The sequence below is a fragment of the Bactrocera neohumeralis genome, unplaced genomic scaffold (assembly GCF_024586455.1).
Source record: "Bactrocera neohumeralis isolate Rockhampton unplaced genomic scaffold, APGP_CSIRO_Bneo_wtdbg2-racon-allhic-juicebox.fasta_v2 cluster10, whole genome shotgun sequence".
Taxonomy (NCBI): domain Eukaryota; kingdom Metazoa; phylum Arthropoda; class Insecta; order Diptera; family Tephritidae; genus Bactrocera; species Bactrocera neohumeralis.
The window spans coordinates 25,526,708-25,549,017 of record NW_026089623.1 but is presented as its reverse complement, the minus strand read 5'-3'; the positions used below and the strand labels follow the sequence as shown (position 1 = coordinate 25,549,017).

At 32.9% G+C, this 22,310-nt stretch overlaps 1 protein-coding gene across 3 annotated transcripts; it reads right to left on the bottom strand.

Moving 5' to 3' along the window:
* Positions 1-1,341: 1,341 nt before the first annotated feature.
* On the bottom strand, positions 1,342-22,134 carry LOC126765216 (cullin-3). 3 transcript variants are annotated; one of them, XM_050482841.1, is made up of 12 exons: positions 21,910-22,134; positions 21,391-21,738; positions 19,612-19,995; positions 19,286-19,549; positions 18,735-19,232; positions 18,508-18,678; positions 18,276-18,446; positions 18,084-18,198; positions 17,873-18,024; positions 17,592-17,815; positions 2,454-2,592; positions 1,342-2,378 (listed from the first exon to the last, which is right to left on the bottom strand). In XM_050482841.1, exons 2-12 carry the CDS (start codon positions 21,448-21,450, stop codon positions 2,226-2,228), a joined length of 2,331 nt encoding a protein of 776 aa, XP_050338798.1. In that variant the 5' UTR covers positions 21,451-21,738; positions 21,910-22,134; the 3' UTR covers positions 1,342-2,225. The 3 variants fall into 3 exon arrangements, with proteins under 3 accessions (XP_050338798.1, XP_050338797.1, XP_050338799.1); XM_050482840.1 differs by having other exon boundaries at positions 21,930-22,134; XM_050482842.1 differs by lacking the exons at positions 21,391-21,738; positions 21,910-22,134 and adding an exon at positions 20,092-20,941.
* Positions 22,135-22,310: the final 176 nt, after the last annotated feature.

Sequence of the window (22,310 nt, the reverse complement as noted above, 5' to 3'; positions counted from 1 at the left end):
GAACACGACAACACAAGCCTATACACCAACAAGCTTATCAAAAAGGATGGACAACGAGAAAGCAGACACATTCGCTTACGCAATTCGTTGACACTGCGCCGCGTCGACACCTTTCGCCAGCACCTACAACTTTTTTCGTCACCCTCGCTCGTGCTGAGACTTTCGATTCGTCTGCGGGCCTAAGCGCATAAGTTATACCCTTTTTTCGAGGCAGAGCACAAACGCTTCTGCGTAACTTTGGATCGGCCGTGATCCGCAACTATTTCGACATCGCTGCGCTCCACATCGATCCTGCATTTGTTGTTCAATAAGATTCCATTTGTTGTAACCGGAATTTGTATTACAAATAAATTATCACTTATTTCGTATCCGCTAAAATTATGTTTTTTAATTGGTAAAATTAATCACGAGTGTTAGTGACTCATAAACTTAAATACAGTGGTGTGATTCTCACTCAGTTGGGCACCCAACTATTCAAGTAATGATAACCTATTATGTAACAAGCCTCTCTAACCTTCTAATTTGAACATTTATACGCTCACCCGTATAAGTAAAAAGATATCTTTGCATGTACATCTTAGTAGTAGTTATCGTTGCTTTCGAACAGAGATAACATGTTAAAATTAAAAATTATGTACATTTGATCAATATTTGCTCGGCTTGTGAAAAGTTGATCCGTACTATTCCTCTTCATACTGTCTTAAAATTACCGAAAATGGAAATGGACAAACCCTACCTCCTCTATAAGAATTATTTTTAATGTCCGAAGCTTATTTCTTTCTAAAATAAATGGAATTTATCTAACCTTCACAAGAAATGCTAACGGAAGTAAAAATCACATTAATTTTACAAATCTCTGATATTTTATATTATACTTATTATATGAACCCAGCTAATCATCAAAATGTGTAACGGCAAAGTGAAGAGTTAAGAAATTTTGCATTTTTTTTCAGAAGTCATCTGATACATTAAAAAAATATTGTTCCCAATAGAGTGATTGAACTATCCGACCTATCGTAACCCCACTATAATTTTAAGGTTTACAATTATAGAAATATTCAAGCATGCGAGAGTACAGTTCTCCGCAAGGTTTTTGAGCATCGGTGGAAATCTGAAGGAAGGGCGCCTAATTGAATAGGGAGCTATTTGTATTTGGGATGTACAACTGACATGATACGACCAAGTGTCCATACCAACCCACGGTATAACAGACCACAATTACATACATATGTATGTATTTTTTTCTAAATATTAATATGATACGACTGCACTCTTTTAACGTCTACTTTTTCCGAAGGAAGAAATATTCTTTTCTTTTCTAGTAAGATTAAAACAACAATCTTAAAATATACTGTCTTAATTATATTTTAGTGTATCATTATTCAATTATTTCACATTTCAACTAAGTCATATTTTCCATATCGAAGTAAATAATGCAACACATTTAAAACCAGTAGTATATAAAAGAGAAATAAGCGAAAAGAAATAAAACCCTAAGCTAGTTTATTTGGGTCTGAGTAGATTTTATTTTCATCAATACCTTTCATTATATTTTAAACATTACCAAATAAAAAGTCACCAAATTAAATGAAGTTAATGGACTTTCTGAACTTCTAGCATTTGACTTCATGCATTGGGTTGTTCATTTGTTCTTATTGATATTGTTATCATCGCATAGGTGAAGTTCGTAATTGATCTCGTTACAATGCGTTGCCCACCCATAATATCTTATTTGTAAATTAAGAAGTAAAAAGTACATTTTAATTTATCGCTTTCAGATTTTAACAAAAATTACTATCACCGAGATCAGTCACACCAAACGACGACAAAGTTGTGATATTTGCACTAAAAACCCAATCAATTTTTGCAATAAGTAATTATTTGTATTCTGTTGTAATAGTTAATGTTTTTCTTCTATTAGGAAGTTAAAAAACTATGTGAAATTTTTTTAAGAAGTGGGATTACGCAAAACAAAAATCAATAATATAACTGATGAGCAAAGTTAAATGTTTGGATCGAAATTTTAGCATACAAACATGGAACTATTCTGGAAATTAGAAATGGCGAAAAAGTTAGCTGTAAATATATCCATTGCAATATCATATGTTATGTGGAGATGATGCAACAATACAACAAAGTAGCTATTTCTTTACTTAAGACCCTTTTTACTATTCACGTCTCCTATTTTCGTTTTTTTTTTTTTTAGAGTAAAGCTAGATGAGTGTTTAGGCCAAATATATATAAACTTTTCGATCCTCGGGCGTCCTGGCCAAATATTCTCTTTCGATAAGGCCCTCTATTCGTTTTTTGATAAAAACAGGAGACGGTAAGAACCGCGATTTCAATTGTGATGTTACATCTGATACAAGCAAGTTGTGCTGCAATGGCAATTTAAGTGATAGGTATAGTATTTGTCAATATTAAGGAATATGTATGTATATTGATTTTCCTACCGGTAAACGTTTTCTTGCTTTCATTATACGAACAATAGCTGCTTCAATTTCATGTTTGCGATCTTCATCTACTTTACCCCGCGTTTCCTTGCGTTCAGGTTCAGTCTCTCCCTTTGCGGCAACAGTTTGAATTTTAATTCTATAAAAGCAGACATAAAAAACTCAAACTTAATAATAAAGTATAAGTGTATAGTAAATTTTTTAAATATAAATGCAATATAAAATGGTTAAGGGCAAACATTTTATGTATATTTTTTTATTTATTGACAAATTAAATTATACAAAAGTGAGGTCGGCTAAGTCCTTTAATAAAAAAATAAGAGTTTAACCATAATACCATAATTTTATTATCTATTTAATTATAACAATGATTATTATGTTATGTACTATGTCGAATGTATGAGCGTTAGTTCATGTACTTTGTATGGCGGGTGCTAATATTTTGTAGGCAAGTGTATGTGCCAGAGCGTCATTTGAAGTAGTCGACGCGTATGTGCTGAGGCCTGCTCCATGAATATTTGTAAGAAGGCAGCGACATAACAATAGCCGGCTTGTACACAAAACAACACAGCTGTCCATTTTGTATGTACACAGCTTCGTTGTTGCCATATCATTTCAATGAAATTAAATATTTTGTTCACAAAGAAATTTTTTATGCAGAAAATAAGTAAATAGATAAACTTATCAATTGTTATTAAAAATGATATAACAGAGCATTTTATGCTTCTCTTTGTAAAATAACGTCAGGTTTGTTACAGCTTTGAATAATTTTACATGTTACATATTAGTGACATCACTACTCCTCTCTATTGTCGGCAAATTTAGAAATATTTTTAAATTAGTGAGAGCGACAACTGAGAAGAAAGTTACTGAGAACGGTCTGATCGTATTCCGCAAACTGAGAGAGAAGAGAGGCAGGAACCGATAGGTACTATGAGATCAAAGAACGAATAGAGAGCAACACGACATGACTGCACGACAGTGAAGAGCTGAACACATTGAGCGCAACAGACTGCAAGCGACATCTGTCAAATATTAAAATACACACGTTCTTATAGACACAGTTATTCTGACAGCTACACGTCTACACGACTGCAGGCCGACAGTTGTCGCTCTCGCTAACTTCAATATACATATTTTTATATTTGACAGTAGAGAGGAGGGATGCCACTAATAAGTAAAATGTAAAATTAGTCAAAGCTCCAACAAACATTACGTTATTTTACAAATAAAAGCATAAAATAGCTCTATTATATCAATTGTAATAAAAATTGATAATTTAAAACAAATACATTTACCTATTTACTTATTTTTTGCATAAAAAATTTCACTTTGGACAAAATCTTAAAATTTCATTGAAGTGCAAGGTATTAGTATGGCCACAACGAAATTGTGTACATGCAAAATGAACAGCTGTGTTGTCTTGTGTAATTACACTGGACATTTTCTCTCAATTAAACAAATTTAAATGCTCAACCACCTAAAATTGCATCCTAAAGACTTTTTAGTTCATATAGATATATAGTTAGATATTGGAAAATTTTTAAGATCTCTTTAATATTAAAAACATTCTAAAACATGTTGTTATACTATTTTAGTCAGTTTAATAAGCTTTCCTATTAATTTGTACTAAATTAGGAAATTAATTCAAAGATTTTGCCAAAGAATATCAGAAAATATATTAATAATACTATTTGATTTTATTTTCATGATTTTTATCTTTATACGTTCGCAAATATAAAACGGCTTACTGCGAAAGTAAACTTTGCAATGAGAGTGTTCTATAACATCAAATTATACAACGCATAATTTTGCAATGTTGCTGGACGATGCATACCGAGAATACTTTGCAATAGTATTTTTCCAAAATCCCCTTATTTACGTTGCTTGCAACCTTAGTAACCTTTTCATCGTTGCGCAATGTGCTAATGCTTTTCTTGTGGCACAAATGTCGGGAGCTTACGAGCGCTTATGCGTCTTATCCCCTTCCTTAATGAACTGGTAATTTTCAAATCGGTGATTTTGCGAAATTTTCATGGACCACTTGATGTGGTTTGACCCAAGTATTAAAAGTTATAATCCGGCCTCCACAATTTCTGGAAGTTAAATTGCACACCTTAAATACACATAATTGCAAAATTTCGATGTCAACATCATCCTTAAGTACTACTACCACAAATTACTGCAGATTATTTTGATATGTTCAACTCTATCTCTAAACATAATTCACAAGTTAACCCTTTTTTAAATGGTAATTTTATTTATAGTTTTCTTTTACAATAAGAAATTAATATGAAAAAAACGAGCTTTCCTGCAAAGTGTTAAAAATTTGAATTTCGAAAAATCCACACAGCGTTACTTGGGAAAAGCAATTATCTAACGAAATAATTTGATTTCCGGTGATGGGGACATGGGCGTTGTTATCTTCTGATTTCACGTTATATGAGGAATTCCTCCTTAGCAAGTTTGGTCGATAAATCGCATACAGTTTATGACATATAGACATTAACACCGGAATTCTGTACTGTGATACAGTCACAAATCACTAAAATTTAAATTTTAAATTAGAGACAATTTTTGTGTTTTGAGACGATTTTGCAATTCAGTACGCGATAGTCACAAAAATCTCTCAACTGAAAACGAACGGGTCTCATCGGCTGTTACATTTCGCTATTTAGAGATATATAAAAACTTGAATGAAAATAAAAATGTCGAAAACAAATATTAAATCTTCTAATCTTCTATAACACAGTCAAAAAGCATAATTACCATTAAAAATAATAATATATGTTCACTTTGTTTCAGAATATTTACGATATTTATGTGAAATTGATTTATAATATAATATAATATAACAAGTAAGGAAGGGCTAAGTTCGGGTGTCACCGAACATTTTATACTCTCGCATGATAAAGTGATAATCGAGATTTCACTATCCGTCATTTACATATTTTTCAAATACCGTATTTGTGTGAAGTTTTATTCCGCTATCATCATTGGTTTCTAATGTATATATGTATTATACAGAGAAGGCATCAGATGGAATTCAAAATAGCGTTATATTGGAAGAAGGCGTGGTTGTGAACCGATTTCACCCATATTTCGTACATGTCATCAGGGTGTTAAGAAAATATCAAATAGCGAATTTCATTGAAATCGGTAGAGTAGTTCCTGAGATATGGTTTTTGGTCCATAAGTGGGCGACGCCACGCCCATTTTCAATTTTTAAAAAAAGCCTGGATGCAGCTTACTTCTGCCATTGCTTCCGTAAAATTTAGTGTTTTGGACGTTTTTTGTTAGTCGGTCAACGCACTTTTAGTGATTTTCAACATAACCTTTGTATGGGAGGTGGGCGTGGTTATTATCCGATTTCTTCCATTTCTGAACTGTATATGGAAATGCCTGAAGGAAACGACTCTATAGAGTTTGGTTAACATAGCTATAGTAGTTTCCGAGATATGTACAAACAACTTAGTAGGAGGCGGGGCCACGCCCACTTTTCCAAAAAAATTACGTCCAAATATGCCCCTCCCTAATGCGATCCTTTGTGCCAAATTTCATTTTAATATCTTTATTTATGGCTTAGTTATGACACTTTATAGGTTTTCGGTTTTCGCCATTTTGTGGGCGTGGCAGTGGGCTGATTTTAGCCTTCTTATGGAGCCCAGAAATACATGTACCAAGTTTCATCATGATATCTCAATTTTTACTCAAGTTACAGCTTGCACGGACGGACGGACAGACGGACGGACGGACAGACAGACATCCGGATTTCAACTCTACTCGTCACCCTGATCACTTTGGTATATATAACCCTATATCTGACTCTTTTAGTTTTAGGACTTACAAACACAACTATAATACTCACCTTAGCAACTTTGTTGCGAGAGTATAAAAAAACGAAAATCTATTTTTGCTAATCTCTGTAAGTATATGGCAACGAGACTCCTTTTTTCTTTTGTGGCTTGCTAACTATCAGGTGCAAGTTTGAGACACTATTTTGTGACTAAAGACTAGAGACTTTGTTGTAAATAGTAACTTGTTTAAATGTCTCAAATAGTGAATAGAGACCGCTTACTCTTGGATGCACGTACATGTACAGGTGTTCCGCACCAAGATGCAACTCGATATGTCGGACGGACACCCATCCAAAACTCAACTCAACTGGGCTTCTGATCACTTATTAATCTACAGTAGGTAGAAAAAGTAAGTAATCAAAATAACCAGCGCTGTTTTAAACGCTCTATACTTTTTCACTTCATCGAATATCATTTTTGTATATGTTTGGAAAGTACCGTTATCAAAGAACCGCAATTGATGCAATTGATGATTTTAGTGGCTACGTGTCCTGGTAAGAAATTAGCGTGGCATTCTATAGAAATGCTCAGTCACAGAGCGTGGAAAAAGGTATCAAGTGCAGTAATTAGTATTTTTCATATTAAAATATTAAAACTGGAAAATAAACTACAACAAAGCATTAAAAGTGCAAGAATTCTTTATTTTATAAATTTTGAAATTGAATTGGTGTGTTTTTTCGTTTTTTTTTAAATATTGAGACGATTTTTTTACGGTGAATTAAAAAAATTTTTGAAAATGGTAAATTTTAAACAATCAACGAATGAGGAGCGTTCAGCCATAATTAGTTTACATAAATGGTCACACGCGGCGTTATATTGCTGAAAAATGTAATAAAACCCAGGTCGCAATATGGAAAGATTTTGCCGGCTACAACAAAGGAAATCGAGTCATCAGCAAGAAGAGATAGGGGCGCCTAAAAATTGCAACGGAGAGAGTTGATAAACGAATTTTGGATATTTCCAATTCGCTGAGATCCCCTCAGCCCAGCTTATAAAAAAAGGCAAGAAAGTCCCCTCAGTGCGCACTGTCCATAACAGATTGCGCCAAGCCAATATTCACGGCCGCGTTGCAAGAAAGTTAACCCTACCTATGTAAATGAGGCAAATAAAAAAACGACAAGCATTTTATAAAGAGCACATATCAAAACCTAAAAAGATTTGGCATAAAGTGCTCTGAACTGATGAATCGATGATTACACTTCGTTATTCCCACGGTATGGTTTACGTTTGACGCTCACCCGAACAAGAACTATCATACAAGTGCACTTTACTCACAGTTAAGTCAGTGGAAAAGGGCTTAATGATTTGGCGCTGCTTATCTGCGAATGGCCGTGGCAATATTGTAGTCCTGGAAGTTTGTTTAAATACTTTAAAGGAGTACGCCATCCCCGAGGGTCACCGACTAATTGGACCGGATATCCTTCTTCAACAGAACAACGCGCCCATTCATACTGCAAAAGTCATCACAGAACATCTACAAAATGAAAATATGAGTGTATTGAAATGGAGTTCTCAAAGTACTGACTTGTCACCAATTAAAGATGCTTGGGCAATTCTCAATATGCGTATAAGTGAAGAGAAACCCCAAAACCTGGTTTATTTGAAGGACTGCATCTATAACATTTGGAATAATTTTCCTCAAAATTAATGTTTGAAGCTTGACAACTTCATGCAACAACGATTAGATCACTAGCAAGACGAAATTATGGACATTGTGGATATTAACACCTTGACGTATTTCCACGAGTTTGACTCGTGGTACAATTTTTGTGCCTAACATGATTATCACGAGTCTGGCTCGTGGTGCGTAAAAGTGTACATTTGATGAAAATAGAATTGAAATTTTCCCGTTATTATACCCTGAACAGGGTATATTAAGTTTGTCACGAAGTTTGTAACACCCAGAAGGAATCGTCGGAGACCTTATAAAGTATATATATAAATGATCAGTATGTCGAGCTGAGTCGATTTAGCCATGTCCGTCTGTCTGTATATATACGAACTAGTCCCTCAGTTTTTAAGATATCGTTTTGAAATTTTGTAAACGTCATTTTCTCTTCAAGAAGCTGCTCATTTGTCGGAACGTCCAATATCGGACCACTATAACATATAGCTGCCATACAAACTGAACGATCGGAATCAAATGCTTGTATGGAAAACTTTCACATTTGACAAGATATATTCACGAAATTTGGTATATGTTATTTTCTAAAGCAACTTTGTAATCTCCGAAGAAAATGTTCAGATCGGTTGACTATAGCATATAGCTTCCACACAAACTGAACACATAGTTACTAACAGAAATGCACCTGTGAAGGGTTGCACCGAAGCTAACGTTTTTCTTGTTTTCCGCTAATAATGTAAACAAAAAACATTATTGCAGTTGAGTGCATTATCTACTGTGTAATTATCCATATTTTTTGTTTCGCATTAAAATTAAATCGTAGTATTTTATTTTTTGTAAATTTGTAAAACAAGCGTGTGACAGTTTGTAAGCATTAAACTGATTTGTTTAGTGCAAGTTGTGTGCAAACAGTTGGAAGCGAATTTCGTTGCGCTAATTGATACGTCAAGGGGTTAAACAATTTGATAACTTATTTTTTCGACATGCAATTAACTGCATGTGTGTATGTTTTCCTTTTATAAAACTAATGAACTTATTTTTTGTTTTAAAATTACTTTGAAATATCGTCTCAATAAAAAAAATATTTTTTTTTTGAAAAAATGTTTACAAATTTTTTAAAATTTTACTAATTTTGCTGATTCATATTTCACTTTGACAACTTACTTTTTTACCTACTGTACATTGTTTACAGAAACTTTGCCGTATATACGCGCACAATTGCCATTTTCACAAAATTTAGAACAAGTAAAAATCAAATATTGCTTGTTTTTTCAAACAATTTTATTTATTCAAATACTCGCAGCAGAGCAACTATTCGAATAGCCGCAATGGTAAGATTATTCAAATAGTATTAATCGGTTAATATTCATACGAACGGTTATAAACCGGATATTCGAATAATCGGTTTTTGGTTATTCGAAAAATCTTAAGAGCTCTTTTACCTGACAATTACTAAACGTATATTTACCAAAAATTTCAAAAGCCAATTCAACATAGCATATGAGAGGAGCGCAACAATTATAACGCTCGCTTTACATAAGCTTGATCGTGCCCGCCGACATGAAGTAAAAATATGAATAACTCGAAAAACGCTTGAGTATTTTTAAACGATGCAAAAAAGGAAAAGAGTTTAAATAATTTGTATGTGACAGCTTCGTCCACCAAAAAGTGTTAAATACCCCATACAACAAAAATATTACGTTATTTCCTTCTAGGAAATGAGCATATTAAAATTTTTAAAATTACCTTTTGATTTTGCTCAAAAAAAACTATCAAATTTATATATTTATACTGCGATATTTGTAAATTTCAATTATGTATTCAAAATTCAAAAAAAATTATAATAACTAGTTTCACTCGAATTGGAACCCTTAAATAAATAACAAATATTGGGTAGTCGAAAAAGTATTTTCGTATTTCTAATCAAACTTCAACTTGTTTTTTTTTTCAAATTAATAAAAAATAAATAAACAAATATGTACCATTTTGGTCGAGCACTTTTTGCCATTTTTCCGCTGGAGACATTATTACATAAGAACAATTAAAACAAATTTCATTGGTGGCTTGCGTAGCATTCTTCGTTTTTTCATATAAAAATTTCAAAATATAGCGAATTTCTTCATTATTTTCACTCATTTTTGAACAACTGTAACTTTTTGTCAACTTCCCCGATATTTTTTTTTTGGCTAAATCAAGCTTAAAATTTCACCTTTCCAACACTAAATGGTATGACACAATGTTATTGGTAGCACTGGAAATATACGGCTGCAACGACATCTATTGACAAAATACGAAAATACTTTTTCGACTACCCGATACTATTGTAATTAACTAAATACACGAATACTATACCGCGATGATCATCTTTGTGATGATGGTGGTAACCAGCAAAACCGCTTTCGATGCATTTTTTGTTTTGCTAAATTTACAAAATTTTGTCACGAAGTTTGTAACACCCAGAAGGAATCGTCAGAGACCCTATAAAGTATATATATAAATGATCAGTATGTTGAGCTGAGTCGATTTAGCTATGTCCGTCTGTCTGTCTGTCCGTCTGTCTGTATATATACAAACTAGTCCTTCAGTTTTTAAGCTATCGTTTTGAAATTTTGCAAACATCATTTTCTCTTCAAGAAGCTACTCATTTGTCGGAACGGCCGATATCGGACCACTATAGCATATATGTAGCTGCGATACAAACTGAACGATCGGAATTAAATGCTTGTATGGAAAACTTTCACATTTTATAAGATATATTCACGAAATTTGGTATATGTTATTTTCTAAGCCAACAATGTAATTTCCCAAGAAATTTTTCAGATCGGTTAACTATAGCATATAGCTGCCATACAAACTGAACGATCGGAATCAAGTTCTTGTATGGACAACTTTCACATTTGACAAGATATATTCACGAAATTTGGTACATGTTATTTTCTAAGGCAACAATGTAATCTCCGAAGAAATTGATCAGATCGGTTTACTATAGCATATAGCTGCCATACAAACTGAACGATCGGAATCAAGTTCTTGTATGGACAACTTTCACATTTGACAAGATATATTCACGAAATTTGGTATATGTTATTTTCTAAGGCAACAATGTAATCTCCGAAGAAATTGATCAGATCGGTTTACTATAGCATATAGCTTCCATACAAACTGTACACATAGTTACTAAAAGAAATGCACCTGTGAAGGGTATATTAACTTCGGTGCAGCCGAAGTTAACGTTTTTTCTTGTTTTAAATTAAGTTTACAAACATACATATATATCTAAAAATAATTATTTTCTTAGGTATGCCATGGATGGATGATTACGAATACGTGTCCAAAGTTCAGTGTGAAAGCGTAATAAACAAACTTAAATTCACATTTATAATACTATATGTCATTGCTAGTGGACGAGTCGCGCTTAACTGTGACTGATACATAGATGGTACTATGCAATGATATTTATTCAAATTTGGCAACTGAGGAACTATTAGTTAATAAGATAAAGCATTTTGGGTGTAGCAACTTGTGTTAGTTTAATGGTTCAAAAGGTATTTCGTGTGTTAATAAAGCATTGCTTTTTGGGGGAAAAATACAATATTGAATTTCGGCTCTGTACCAGGAAAATCAACCTTTGTAAAGATATTTTGTAAGTTGGAAAGAGGCAAAATGTACACTAAGAACAATGAAGGCAGTGGACGCCCTAAAGAGGTGAAAGCTCCGTTTATAAACGACCTCTTTATCAACACTGCAGTTATTCCGCTATTTTTTATGTTAGATGTCGGATTTGGTTTGTTATGAATGAGTTTGTGTCCTTCGCCCATAATCTAGCAAAGTAGCCGCGATGCCTTGACGACGAAAATGTCAATGCCATTTTTGTTGTGATATTAAAAATATCTTTCGGGTTCGTCCTAACTAAAACCTGCCAACAGTATAAATCAGTGTTCTCCCGCATTAGCTGTGTTGTTATTTTTTTTACTTATATCTTTCTTTTTTTGAAGTAATAACATTTTCAAATGATTCTTACATGAATTTTGAACACATGCTTATGATTTGATATATAATTTTGGTATTTATGAATTGTATTGAATTTTAGCATAAAGAGATAAAAAGAATCCTATGTCTGTCCTCTGGTTCTCAGCTACATCGGTTCAACCGTTCTTGAGTTATAAATAGTGCTACTAACACGAATATCTTCTATATACATTCAGAGTCATAAGTCTAGAAGCAGCCAATTTGAAAACGTTTATTTAAAAAAATTTTCTAAACTAATTAATTTACTCAATTCAATATTTACTATTGTTATACAGTTTGATGGCGCCGAAACAATTTGCACATGTTTGAAAAACAGACGAACGAGATAACGTTTTGACGTAAAAATGCAAGCGATCAAAAATCTACAAGCAGTTAACATATAAAGGCGTTACAAAGTAAAATTTAAACTTTTTGTACCTTTTAATAACCATACATACAGCCCCAGAGCATCACACCACCACCACCATGTTTCACAATTGGATAAAGATTGCATTTGTTGTTTGCTTCACTTGGCTTACGTCAAACTAATTTACGGCCTTTTATCCCAAACTCCCCATATAACGGAGGCGGATCGTTCAAAATTGCTAAAAGCGCAATAAATCCATAACTGGTTATACCAAAACCATTTAATTTTACCTCCAAGATGGTATGAGAAGGCTTTATGAGAGCCGGTGTGAAAATTTGACAATGGGCGTGGCACCACCCACTCTTTGGTAAAATCCCATATCTCGGGACCCAACCAACCGATTTCGACTTAATTTAGTATGTATCATTTTAGAACATTCCTATGTTACAGTGTGAAAATAGGCAAAATCGGACTACAACCTACTTCTCATATATGTAACACAATTTAAAATTCTATTTGATTCTTTTACTTTCCAGTACACAAATCAAGAATAATTAATATAACGGAATAAAATTTTGCAATAATAATTCCCTTAAAGTAACCACCACCTTTTGACCAAAAATTGTCCATATCCAACCAAAACTGGTCAAGACCCTAGGTACCGAATATGTGGACACCAGTATCTATAGTTGACTTTTGACTGAAAATATTGGTGAATGTGTGAGGTATATAATTTAAATTCAGGGATCATCCTTCCTTTCTGTATGTCAAAAATTGGTCAAATCGGGCAATACTTCCCTGAGCCTCCATAGACCTAATATAAAGATTTTCGAACTTACAGGTGACTTTATGCTGGATACATCAGCCAATATTTGAGTTATCTTAGTGAAATTGGGAGAGCGTGTTTTAATCATGACAGCTTATTTTTGTGCCTAATATGAATAAATTTGAGCGATCATCTGGTTGACGTTTTACCTTAAGTTATTTCCCTGGCTTTAATTCTTGCAAGTTGCAAAAGTATAAAATGTGCAGTTGCACCCGAACTTAGCCCTTCCTTACTTGTTAAATATGTAATATCTTCGAAAATATTCATTTAAATCATATCCTGTAAAGAGCCATATAGATATATTTTATTTCAACAATGTATTTAAGGTATTTGATTGGATAAGGATTAATGCCGTATTTGTTAAAATCGGTTCGAAAATTAGCCAATATTTGTCGTAAAAAGTAAATGACAAACAAAAGTTATTGTAGGATATCTATAAGAGATAGACATATACCATCAATGTGTACAATACTTAGTGCATTATTTTGATAAATCTCGTTAGCTTCAGCCTGCGTTTGCAACGAAATTATGCGGAGAAAATGTAATTATTTACGACATCACATTAGAAATGTTATTATACATATAAACCTTTCTCTTCAATCATTCTATCTATTAAAAAAAAACCGCGTCAAAATCCGTTGTGTAGTTTTAAAGATTTAAACATACATAGGGACATAGTGACAGATAAAACGTCTTTGTTTTATACTATGTAGTGATTATTCACATTTATAATATTATATAATATTAGTAGAGATAGTAAGGATTATAATAATCAGTAAAAAACCAAATGGGAATTACATTTTGTTTTTTCATTTACAAATATTTGTATCAATAATCATGGAAATCTACTCTAACAAGTTTGCTTGAATTTATAAACCACGCTTCAATGAGTTTTAGGGAAATAAGCATCTGATATTATATATACCGCCCGTTCCCACGACAGTCGGGTCTACGAAACCGGAACGGACCCGGATTTTTATCCGGCCAAGGACTGTCAACTCGGCAGAATTTCTGCCGTTACAACAACAACAACAACATATATACCGACTTTAGCAAAACTTTCGATAAAGTAAGTCACTTGACTCTCGAGCAAACACTTGATCTTCTTGGTTTTCAGTCAAGAGTTATTTAATGACTATTTTCTTATCTCAATAAGAATGAATGATATTTAATGAAACTCTTTTACATGCAATTAATTGGTTCACAAGTTCATCTTGAGCCGATTCTGTTCGTTATATATTAAAGATATTTCTCGATGACCTAAAGCTTTTAAATCAAATACTTCAAATGAAGAATGTAAAAAGCGACTTTTAGCGATTCTAAATATTCCATTATATCTTGTAAAAATTTTCCAGTCTTTTACATGACCCTTTATTTGAAAAATAGGTATCAAAAACGATAAATCAACATCCGTTAGGCAACACTCAAACTTGTGTTTTGAGAAGAATAGACAATAATACACATTTTATGGTTAGAACGAGAAAAGAAACGAATCTGAAAAAATATTGAGGAATGAACACGCAAACTTGACAACTTTATTGATTTGGGAGATACTATAGACCCTAAACATAATTTTAGTCTTCATATTAATAAAAACTTCAAAGTTATGACTGACGTGAGAGCCAAGTCGCGAGTGCGACGACTGTTTGTTTGATGACAGGAGATATTTCGCTACTAGCTAACAAACTTGCTTGTTTGTCTATATACTTTTTCTATTGATAAAAAATAATTATATTATTCAAATAAAAATAATAGCACTTTATTCCCTTTTCGGAGCAGTTCAAGCCCTTGCTGTTAAAATATTATAAATAAAAATTTGAACTTAACGAACCATTCCGTCGCATACATACATATGTCTTGATTTTAATTCTCATTTGATTTATCTGATTTCGCAATTAAAAAGACTACATATATTGCTTTCGCTCATTAAATAAAATCGTAACAATTTTTTATAACATACATATTTTAAATCTTAGCTGTTGTAATTTTTGTTCTGTTTCATGACTCGGCTGATTCTGCATGTATGCGGATGCTGCACTCGCATCGGTTGGCCGAGAGAAGGGTAATCGTTGAGTTATAATATATTAATTCGTTCGACCAAATATAATTCAAAATGTCCAGTGGTGTAGTTTTATATGCACTTTTTCGGCCAAAAGCTTGTATTTCGTTACACAAATACATATGTTACAACTATATCCGTCAATTCACCGTGAGTTAATAACATTTATAATTTTTTGCAATGTTCAAAAATGGCTCCTTACCTAAAACTCTCCTCTAACTAGCTCTAACTGATCGTATTTGCCATCGATTGAAGACAATGTAGTATCAATAATGGCACAATAGAAATTAGTTTTATAATTTAGCTTAGCACCACGAATTGGCTTATCTTTCCCCTCATAATTGAACTGTATTTCCTGTTTTTTGATCGAACTTGTGTCGTTTCTGATCGAAAGTACATACATACATAAATATGTTATATGGGCAAATCAACAGAATAAATGCCATCAACGTTTAGCAACGTACACTATACAACAACCACTAGGTGCTACCTTTTGAAAATATGCGAGAATATGAAATTATAAATTTCACTTTTATAAATTTTATATAAATGAAGTAATTGAAATAATATATCTATCTACATATATATGTATATAATATAAAAATGAATTCATTTTTCCCTTGGTCACGGCACCACGCGTGAATGGCTGGACCGATTTCACTAATTCTTTTTTGTTGTATTTGTTATTATTAGGAGAAGGTTCATATGTAAGAAAAAATTACGAAAGTTGCGTCTATAATATAAAAATCAATCGCAAAATGTGTTGCTAAGCGCATAACTCAACAACGCCTGGACCAATTTGGCCAATTCTATTTTTTAAATGTTCTTTGAAGATCAAATGATCCATACGTGAACTGCAATAAAGCGCTTTGTAGGGTATTTACTTTTGCAATTGATGAACGTTTTCCGACTGTTGTGCGTCTCGCAGTTCATTTGGAGAATGGCCAAAAAGCGTTTTTCAACCCAGAGAATACAGTACAGCCAGCGGAAACACTTCCAACAACAAAATTGACATTGACGAGTTTTTTCTTCATCTTCTTTCAACTTGCGTCAGTGATTCGTTTGCGAGAACATTGCTCTATTCGGAAATGCCTTGAAGCAAGGCCAACCAGTAGATTGACATCCAGGTGTGTTTTCAACTAATTCCTTATGACGATTTACATAATCCACCCGAAAAACGACGATTGCTTATACCTTCGGTTGCTATTGATAAATGTACGTGGTTCAATTTCATTTAAGTCATTGCGTACTGTGAATGGTAGAGTGTGTGCAACTTTTTGAGAAGCATGCCAGCAATTACAATTGCTGGAACATGATAATCAATGGAATCAAACGATGGACGATTCGATAGCTGCTTCGCATGCCACTGAAGTTCGCACACTTTCGCGATGATATCAGCCTTCAAATCCGCGTCAATTATGGAATACGAACAAAATTACATTGCCGAAGACATTTTACATCGTATTCGATAAAAATTGGAAATAGGCAATTTTGGTTCCAGTGGTTTGATATCAATTACACCTACCTTTTGTCAATTCACTTCAACGAAATATGAACTCATCAGGAATGTTTATGCCAACATTGGCCAAATTATCGTAACTACGATTGCGTGGCGTGTTCCCGACTTGGAAAACCATCTTCTCTGTACATTTACGCACCGGAATAAAAACCAAAAAATGTTGTTTATCAAACTGCGTTACATTGAAAAAAATTTAGAAAAATCGGAAATAAATGATTTTTAACACAACGTAAATTCAACTTTTTTTCATTTCAAAACGCATAATTTCAAGCAGAACAACGCATGCGGGGTCAGCTAGTATATTATATTTTATTCAAACAAAATAAGTAAAAATAAATAAAATATGCAAAGAAAATTTGCCGCTCTAAATTTCTTGCGCCCAAGACAATTGCTTATTTGGACGAGATCTTTAATCCCTGAGTAAAAGTAACCATACCAGGTAGTCTTGTCTTCGCTCTAAATTTCTTGCGCCCCAGACAATTGCCCAACTTGCTTGTTTGGACGACCTCTTTAATCCCTGAGTAAAAGTAACCATACCAGGCAGTCTTGTTTCGTATGTATGGCAAAAAAAATGTATTTTACGTTCGTTCTTTAGTGAGTAAATATGTGCAACAATCAAACTGATAATGAAATTGCATATCTTTATTAGAGAAACATTGCACACTACGTAAAAAATCGAAAATGATCGCTAATATTATCTCTATCGTGATAGTATGATTTAATATGTTTGATAATATGTACTAAAAAGTGTAATACAATATCAATATTGAAAATAGTAATATACAATTTGATGTCACAACGCACAGACCCATTGATCAAGAGACCATACATACCGAACCTGTCCCTTTTGTATAAATTTTAAACATACCAATTCTTACCTGTGGAGTTTAGAAACAAATGCATCATTTACATAAAATTCATCTGTTGGATCGATGTCTTTTGTCTTCGTTTTTGAATTTCGCACAAGTAATCGTTGTGCAGGTTTCCCCATTGACAGCGACTGAAGTGCGCGTACTAACTCCCGTTCAGGGATATCAGTTTCCTGTTGTATATCCTCATAAGTTAACACATCACGGTTATTAAACAGCATTAATACGCACATCTTAAATTGAAAATGTCAAAATTTTTTTACCACATTTAAGTCGTACAACTTAAATACCTGATACGTGGACACCTGTAGTATATGTTTACGGGTTGTTGTTGGCACCGTGCAACCATTTGAGCTGGATGACATGCTTGAACTAGGACCGTCTTTATCTTTATCGCTATCCACTTTGCGACCATAGAATACTGCATTAATATAAGCCGTGCCTATTTCATAAAAAACTTATTTTCACATAAAAAATAGTATAGATTATTTACTGTTTTACCCATTTGTGGTTGTAACGTTAACTGTCTGCCCGAATGTTTATCCAAATAAAACTTTTTAAATATTTCAAATGCCTCACGTGGTGCAGAAGGTATATTGCAGTTGGGTGTTGCAGTCTACAATTTTATTTCATCAATCAAACCATTTTTATTACGATTTTAGATTCATAGTTTATTATTAATAATTTACATACTTGAGTGGGCCAAAATCCTGTCGTTAGGATCCTCACTGTCAATTCAACACCCGATAATGATAAGTTGTGTACATTTACATAGTTTTTAAACTCTTCCATAATGGTGTTTGACACGGACATATCTTTAAACATTCCTTCAAGTTTTGAGGTAAATTGACATCCACACTCAGTCTGCACAAGGCAGAAGGAAAGAAATTGTAGTATTGACATATGAAATCTGAATCTGAAATACCTTTAATTTTGATATCATATTTTTCTCAAAATCATCGGAAACTGATTTATTTAGCAGCAGGCGTTTGGCTAAATGAGTTTTGTAATAACGTTCAAAAACATCCTTCTCCAGGAGAAATCGAAAAAGTACCATGGTTTTATCTAAAATTGTTTCTATTTCTTGTTCACTCATCTGCAATATTGATCAGTATAGTCAACAGATAGAACAGAAGTAAAAATAAAACTTACACCTTTGCCTCCTTTTTTAAGTTTATCATCAATAAACAAAGAAAGGTATTCGGGAGATTTTTGATTTAAATTTAAAAAATGCTCAAAATCCGCTGATATTACATTTTTAAATAATCGGTCATTATTGAATGAATGGTGTAAAAATTGATCGAAACGATCTTTTAAATCGAGTAAATTCTGTACAAAAGTTATTGGGTTCGTATTCCCATTTTCTTCCTCCTTCACTAATATTCTTCCCTGTTCACGCAAATACGATGACATTGTATCAGCAATTACTTTGAGACCTTCTTCTTTTAAACGTGAAAATAGTTTATAGGTACAGGCAAGATCCTCTGTTTTTGAATTTTTAATCATATAAACAACACCAGAATTTTCCATTTCAACAATGGTACGCATATGCTTCTTAATAAGTTCATCCTCGACAACTTTAACGATACGCGGTTCAGTGTCTTTATCTAAATACAGGGCCGCACGTGCAGATTCTTCTTGTATGCGAGCCTGAAAAACTAAAGCTTTATAAAAATCTTTAACAATAGCAAAATAACAAGTACCTCGACTTTTTTTATATAAACACCCGCATTGTTCTCGTTAAGAAATTTATGTGATTCAAACTTATAAAAAGATGCAGATTGCGCAAGAAATGGTTTCTCAAAGTCATCTTCATATACGGATCGTGTATTAATTCCCAGCGACATAAGCATTTGACATGCATTTTTAATCGCTAGATGATTGATGGCTTCTCCGCTTCGCTCGTCCATAACCATTCCAAGTAATGTTTCTCGTAGAGCTTTTTGAATTTCTGAATAACGCACAATCTATATATATTTTTTGGTTAAAGATTCGGTTTGTGATAGCAAATTAACTTAATCAAACATACTTGATCTCGGAACAATATTAAGCCCAAATTGTAAACATTATCTACTTCGCGTTGTTGCACATAAACACGATCCATATACATCAATATATCACGTATCATTACCATAGAAGTTTGATGATCACTCCAAGCTTGATTTAACTTAGGAAGAAAGTTATTATGTAAACTTTCAAGCACATCTTGCCGCACTTTCTGTTCTAAGTGCTCAGAAACGACTTCACGCAAGCCATAATACAAGCGATTGCCATGCTTATGTAGCACCATATTATATGCATTCCGATATAATTGCTCGAAAGATAATCCAGAGTTATTTTTCTTTTGTATTTCCTGTATAGCGTTTTTTAAGCTTGCCCAAATCGATTCAACATATTTTTCATCCATAGAAGCCTGCGATCGTTTTAATAAAAAATAATTAGTATTGTAATAAAGAACTCAGAGTACTAACTAATTACGAAAAAAATAAGAAAAACATATTCAGCTAACATTAAAAGCGTTCGTTTTGTACTCCGGCAACCAAAGAGGGAACTTTCGTTGAACTTCAGAAAGTTTTTGATGCTTAGAATTTAAGCCCACGGACACGCTGCAAACAGTTCCGACATGTAGCAAGCTTGCACTTGCGCCAGCATATTGTGGAGTTGATTGTAATGCGCAGCGTTGTTCACGTGCAGCACTGCTAGCTGCTGTTGAACCCTGAACACCCACTGTTGTGCGTCCACGTATAAAAAATTTGCGATAGCGACCACTATTCACAGAACTGCTAGGCGAATGACAGCTTTGGCTGTTTGTGAATAGTAAACTTTTTTGACGCTCTTGTGATCCAGGTTTATTATCTTTGGGCATTGGTTTGCCGATTTGCCTTTAATGTTCGTAATGGGACGAACGGCTGAAATCGAAATATATGAGCAAACGTGCAGGCAGGCCAACGTCGTATAAAAAACGTCAAATTTCTCAAAAAATATCTATTTATCGCAAGTTTTCTTGATTTAATGAAGTACAACTAGTAATAATACCAGTTCGTTAGCTGCTATTAGTATTTTCGGATTTTAACTATTAAATTTTATATTTTCTACTCCCCGCAAAACGACGTCGTTGTCTCTTAAATCTATTTTTCTTAAACATTGGTTTAGATTTTTTGGTTTTCAAACATTTTCTTTCTACTAACACATCAATTCTTTTAAATTCGCTTCTAACTTCTCTCTTTTTATTTCCAATGAAAACAATGTTGATATCAAATGATATTTAAGTTTATAGTTTGGTGCAGTAGAATTTTATGGGCTATTAGTTTGCGATCAATTCCCTTCGTTGAATCCTTCACTCTTAGTTCTTTGTAAATTTTACAAATTTGAAACGAATGATGTCGTTTTTTCACAAATAATAATTTTTCTGTCTTAACTTCTTGAAAAATTAATTTTTTCCAAGACAAAAGATTTTGCTTTGACAAATATTGCACAGTAAGCTATAGAAACTTAAACCATAAAGTAAGGATTCACCACGAAAGAAATTTAATTTTAAATATATTCTGAAAAAAATCTAGCCATTTTTCATTCAATACATATTTTTCAGTAGCGGTCAAAAAATGTAAACATAAATTAATTTTTAAACAATTGACAATATTTATATATAGTACAACAATAACTAAAATTTTATAATAATTAAATTTTTTGCATATTATTTTTGTATATAATTTATAAGTAAACAATTGTTCATATATTTAACAAAGAAAACTATTACAATTTCAAGTGTAAACAAACAGACGTGTTACTCTACAAAGAAGTGACTTACCGGAAAAGCGCGAATCCGCATCTTTCCCTCCTTCTTGGGAGCGGTGCCCCTCAAATTCATGGTTTGTAATCGACGACAATTTTCCTCCACTTTTTCTTTTGAACACACCAATAAGTACGATGACTATTCGCCAACACAAAGGATCGCCGTTTTTCAGTAAAATAACACTTCGCGTTTTGTAATTTTTAAGTGAAATCTTTATGTTAAATATTGGTTTTTCGATATTGATGTGTTCTGCCGATATAATATCAGCATATAATCTAAATTAATTCACGGCACCAAACGTTATATTCTTCGCCAATAGTAAAATATTTTCTTTATGTTACAATTAGTCCTCAAAGTATTTATCTATAAATTGAAGAATGTACTTAATTAACTTCGTTGAAAAATCACTACTTTAAGCAACCCGAATTACCATTACAAGCATTTTTTCGCTATGCAATAGTTTCACAAAAATAGTATCCAAAATATATTTTCATAAAGCTCACATAAAAATGAATAACAAACGTAAATACATACATATGTTAATCATACTTTACCATCAACGTCTCCAAAATTATAAGGATGTAAGAAAATAAATTTTTTATTTATTACGTAGATTTAACGCTTCTAATCTATGCATATTATGAACAGAGTTTTCATATTTAATTTAAAATGCAAGTAGTAAATTACCAATCGCACAAAATAATATTACGTTTATCGAAATAGCAGATCTGTGTTGCTGAAGCTGCAAAAATGAGCATAAAAGAAAGCAACGGAAGAAATGAATGCGAATATTGATGAAAAAGAATTCATCAAAAATACTGAATACCATATTAGAAAAATTTCATGAGGCATGATTATTTTATAAGTTTTTTATGTGGAATATTGTACTTTCAAAATACTGTTTAGAAATTAATGTCATATTTTATAATATATGC

Coding starts and splice junctions, on each gene's coding strand:
- LOC126765216 (XM_050482842.1), bottom strand. CDS start 20,448: ATGCCCAAAGATAATAAACCTGGATCACAAGAGCGTCAAAAAAGTTTA. Junction 18,025..18,083: donor AACGTTACAACCACAAATGG/GTAAAACAGTAA, acceptor TTTATGAAATAG/GCACGGCTTATATTAATGCA. Junction 2,379..2,453: donor AAGCAAGAAAACGTTTACCG/GTAGGAAAATCA, acceptor TTGCCATTGCAG/CACAACTTGCTTGTATCAGA.